Below are 2,436 nucleotides of genomic sequence, written 5' to 3' on the forward strand. Positions count from 1 at the left end.
ACCTTTCTTTCCCATACTGATGCTCGGTTTGAACTGCAGGAGATTGTCTTGACCATGTCTACATGCCTAAATGCACTGAGTTGCTGCCATGTGATTGGCTGCTTAGAAATTAAGTGTTAACGAGCAGTTGGACAGGTGTACCTAATAAAGTGGCCGGTGAGTGTAGTATATACTGCAGATACTGGTAATAATTTAACATGCTCATATTTATGCATAAAAATCTGTTTTAGTTGATCTTATTGAAAGTATTTAATGCATTTTGAATTTGGTTACTGACAAATTAACTATCCACTTTGTATCATGCATTTCTTTCACCAGATGAGGTCACAGAAAGTCATCGATTATGGCGCCATCTAGTGGTCAAATAAATGGAGATGAAAACTAGAAAACTGAACAACAAAAAAAGGAAAGAGTTTAGTCTCACCTTAAAAGCTTCATGGCTGACTGGTAATCCTCGCTCTCCCACACGTTCCTCTCCAGACAAATCAAATGGAGCTCCCTGATCTGAAACACACAGCAGCACACCTAGCATGGATAGAAAAAGGGCTCCGAGGCACCAAAAAAAAACAAAAACACAGTGCATCTTTGTACCAAAGGATTCAGTAAAAGAGGAGGGAATATTTACCTGTTTGCCCAGAGGGTAGCGAGGTAACGAGGAGGTCAGGGTGTGGAGACAGCGCAGGACGGGATAATAGTTCTTGTGGTATTTATGAAGATCCTTTAACAGTTTCTTACACACACCCTTAAATAAAAAAAAAAAAGAGTAATTTGTTCCAAGAATTCTCAGCTTGAACTAAAATAAATGGATTAATTAATCCCTAGTTTCGATAGTGCAAAGAAATCACCTTTAAAAGAGCGTCGTCTGTCATCAGCTTGTTCTGCTCCTCCTGCTCCTTTAGATACCTGCATTATGCAACCATAGAACAGAAGTCTTACCCATAAAGAAGAAATAAAACAGCTAAATAAAGATCACTCCTAAAGTAACAGAGTATTTCTGCACCTCTGGAATGACGGCAGCTGCCGGATCCGCTCCAGGTCGCCAGGCCCCAGCTGCTCCGCGTTTAGCTGAGCTTCCTTCTTCCTGCAGCACAGGAAGCTGAGAGGCTGGGAGTGAAAGTGCTCCAGAAGAGCCAGCTGTTCAGAGTGGGGCCACAAATTCAGCCTGACATGTTTGCACCTCTGAGCTACATGTATTTAAGGAAGCAGCTGGAAATGCTGAACCCTTACCTGAAGACCCTTTATGAAGTTTCGCACAGAGAAATCGTGGTACAGGAAGACGCTCACCAGCACCTGCATCACTTTCCCATTTAGTTTAAAGGGAAATTTGGACGTCAGGATGAGCTGCAGGGAAACAGGAGGCAGCGAATGATGGGAGGAACGCAAACCAAAAACATACAGAACGTTTGTTTGGGGGAGATTATGAGGATAGGATCACTGTTAGAGTCCACAAATCTGTATCATCCTGAGGGATGCAGTTAAACAGAACAATATTATGAGGAAAAAAAAATTTAAATCTGTAAATTTCAGCTAAAAAGAGAAACATCTGAGTTGAACAAAAATAAATGATATAATGTTTATATGTGTGCAAAAAAGAAGCTAATCCAAAATAAGCTACAGGCGTGTTCTGTAAAACATAAGAGGGGAAAGTAAAGATCTCTTCAGCTCATCTTTGCCCAATCAGAAAGCCCCGATTACAGCAGATGATCAGACGGCCTCACGTCAGACCGAGGACCGACGTAAAACCCCAACCTCTCGTTTAGAAATCCGTTTTATCCGACTGAGCCGAACCCGAGCAGAGACTCCAGATGAGCTTCTGAAGTCTCACATTTTTTGTATCTGAACACCAGAGGTGGAAAGTAACGAAATAAATTTACCCAAGTTACTGTATTGAGTAGGTTTTTTGTGTATTTTGTATTTTTCAAGAAGTTTTTCAAATCGGTAATTTAAATTTTACTTGATTATGTTTTGAGTGAAATATTGCACTGCAAAAACGATCTAGAAATAACTTAAAATTTCTTAAATTAAGTGTATTCACCCTTAATTTGAGTAGGTAAATGAGATAGTTTGCCAATGGAATGAGTATTTTTACTCTTAAAATAAGAAAATAAGATAATATGCACTTGAAATAAGACAATGCAATTGTGTTTTCTTATTTCAAGTGTAAATTGTCTTGTTCTATTGGCAAAATGTCTCTTTTAACTCCTCAATTTAAGAACAAATGCACTTATTTTAAGAAAAAATGACTTATATAGATTTAGATTTTTTGCAGTGTGTATTTCGTTACAATACAAATCCCATCCATTACTGAGTAAAAATAAAAAACTTTGGAAAACCGAAAGGAAGACAAAAAATGGGGCCCTGAAGCACTACAGTGAGTGACATGATCAGGATGTAGATCTAGGCTACCAGGCGCCAAGTCTTTCTGTAGGAGATTGG

At 39.0% G+C, this 2,436-nt stretch overlaps 1 protein-coding gene across 1 annotated transcript in view; it reads right to left on the minus strand.

The window, feature by feature from the left end:
* The window catches only part of orc3 (origin recognition complex subunit 3), an 18,328-nt gene that overhangs the window by 9,128 nt on the left and 6,764 nt on the right, over window positions 1–2,436 (minus strand). The window contains exons 9-13 of the mRNA XM_015385162.1: window positions 1,228–1,341; window positions 1,001–1,134; window positions 846–903; window positions 626–742; window positions 425–504 (exon numbers count right to left, since the gene is read on the minus strand). Coding sequence (XP_015240648.1) covers window positions 425–504; window positions 626–742; window positions 846–903; window positions 1,001–1,134; window positions 1,228–1,341 — 503 coding nt within the window. The remainder of the gene's footprint in view (window positions 1–424; window positions 505–625; window positions 743–845; window positions 904–1,000; window positions 1,135–1,227; window positions 1,342–2,436) is intronic.

This window comes from Cyprinodon variegatus, unplaced genomic scaffold, assembly GCF_000732505.1.
Source record: "Cyprinodon variegatus isolate N-32 unplaced genomic scaffold, C_variegatus-1.0 Scaffold332, whole genome shotgun sequence".
Classification (NCBI taxonomy): domain Eukaryota; kingdom Metazoa; phylum Chordata; class Actinopteri; order Cyprinodontiformes; family Cyprinodontidae; genus Cyprinodon; species Cyprinodon variegatus.